Source organism: Myotis davidii, unplaced genomic scaffold (genome assembly GCF_000327345.1).
Source record: "Myotis davidii unplaced genomic scaffold, ASM32734v1 scaffold425, whole genome shotgun sequence".
In the NCBI taxonomy this organism is placed as follows: domain Eukaryota; kingdom Metazoa; phylum Chordata; class Mammalia; order Chiroptera; family Vespertilionidae; genus Myotis; species Myotis davidii.
In genome coordinates, this window is record NW_006296413.1 from 5,094,945 (window position 1) to 5,097,078 (window position 2,134).

The 2,134-nt window shown below is 51.0% G+C and overlaps 1 protein-coding gene across 1 annotated transcript in view; it reads left to right on the forward strand.

Annotated features, from left to right (window-relative positions):
* The first annotated feature begins 1,391 nt into the window (after positions 1-1,391).
* LOC102756786 (HRAS-like suppressor 3) overlaps positions 1,392-2,134 on the forward strand; it is a 9,426-nt gene continuing 8,683 nt past the window's right edge. The window contains exon 1 of the mRNA XM_015568986.1: positions 1,392-1,532. Coding sequence (XP_015424472.1) covers positions 1,524-1,532 — 9 coding nt within the window. The 5' untranslated portion in view covers positions 1,392-1,523. The remainder of the gene's footprint in view (positions 1,533-2,134) is intronic.

Here is a 2,134-nt window from a genome sequence, read left to right on the forward strand (position 1 = left end):
TTCCCTACCCTCTTCCCCTCCTCCTGCCCTAGCAGCCATCTATCCTGCCTAACAATACCATACAACCCAACAACTCTGGTTGGTGACCCTTTAGTCAGTGATAACTTCAATTTAGTCGGTCACAGTCAGTACGTTAGAAAAAATAAAGAACAGAATTTATCAGAGTGTATCTCATCTAGATTTTGGTAAGACTTCCATTTATATGCCTGAAGTCCTATATATCCTGGTTCCTTATAAAATGTATTTCTTACTATGGATCTTGGTTAAAAAGGTTTAACAGCCTCTGCTTAGAGAAGACTCCAGGTGCACTAGGAGGCTTGTGTGAGGATGCTCATGGCAACTTTGTCTGTAATGCAACCCACTGGGAACACCCCAATGTCCACTCACAGGAGAGATGATTAAACTGTGCTACAGTCCACATGATGTGAATGAACACGAATCCACAAGGAACCTAATATTGGGCAAACATCATCAAGGTGTGCAATGTGAGATGCTTGTTTCTGATTTTACCACATTCAAAACATGCAAACGGAATATGTATATGTTGTTTAAGGGACACATTTATACGCAGGAAATATTTTCTAAGAGCAAGACAATCATAGGCACAAAATTCAGGAAATTGGCTACAACTCCCCATGCCACACAATGAGGATGCGAAGGGCCCTCCCCACTCCACCCACCCTTTGCCCAGGATGTTACAGCCACAGGGGGTGTCAGTGAGAGAATCTTATTTGGGGCTTTGGAGGGGGGTAGCACGCTGGTGCCAAAAAATGGGCCTCTCCACACCCAGGCAGTGGTGGATTTGGGTTTCCACTTGGTCTGGGATGTGTTTCTGAACTGTGGGCTGAGGGGGCGGTTAAGGGGAAGGGCGAGGAGCGAGCGGGCGCCCTGTTCCCCGTGTGGGGCATGCGCCTCTGATGACACGTTTTGCCTGGTTCCATCTGCTGAGAGGTTGCTGGGATTGTTGGTGTGTTCTGGTCATGGTCAGTCCCGGTGTTCGGGTCTCCTTGGAGCTCCTCCCTCCTTCTGTCTCTCCATCCCTCCTCACTCCACACCCCCCTGACCCTGCTGTTCCTCTCTCCTCTGCGCCCTGAGACTTGGTGACTTATGACCATGACGCTGACCGTGGCCACCTCCGAATCCTTCTGACTCTGCATGTGGACTTCGATTTCTCTCTGGCTGGTTTCCAGGCCTATGTGTCTACCTGGCCTGTACCTTGGCCCTGCATTGAACAAAGGGCAGATTTTGTGTGACCTTTGATTTGCATTTTTATTTTAAAAAATGTATGTATTCGTTAGTAGCATATGGTAATACATGCTAAACCTAAATGTGAAGAACACGACCCTCCTCTCACTGAATCATTACCTCGCAGGTCACCTGGACACAGTCTCACAGAGGAGCACATGACGTGGCTTTAAGTACAGGTGTTTGTCTTCCTGGGCTGGGGCAGAGGGAAAACGAAACTCTTGATAATAGAAGGCTGGCCCCGAGGCAGCAGCACACAGACATACCTGCACAGAAGGATGGCTCTGGTAAGTGCCCAGAAAGCTTTTATTTCAAACACCACAATCCTGTTAGTGGTGATGATGTGAGTGTCCTTGCTGGGCTGCAGCTCTGGCACCGAGGGGTACGGGTGCCTGTTGAGGCCTGAGGGTCGGCCACCCAGGGTGCGAGGGCTCCCCAGAGCCTTCCTGAAGAGGCAGGAATGGTGGGCTCAGTGGGGGCAGCCTATGCCCACTGCCCAGTTCCACCTCCTCAGTCACACTGTCCTGCGTGGCTGGGAGGAGCTGGGGAGGGAGGGACAGGAGAATGGCTCCCAGCGGTGTGGGGCCGAGGCAGGGGCTGCAGGAAGCCGTTCTTGTCCACCCTCCTCTCCAAGCAGCTCACCTGTTCCCTCTGCTTTTCTTTCCATCCCTCTCTTCCCTTCCACATGTTGTTCCTTCCTTCTGGCTCCATAACAGTCACATTTCCGAAAGCTCGCTGCATCCCGACACCATGCAAAAGGCTTTTAGTTAATCTCTGCTTCAAATATGTGAGTACATCTTCCTTGTTAGCCTCTCCCCAAAACCCAAATGGAAACCGAGGCTAAAATCCCCTGCACCACCCCTCCCTCCTCGCACTCCCCCCCCCCCCT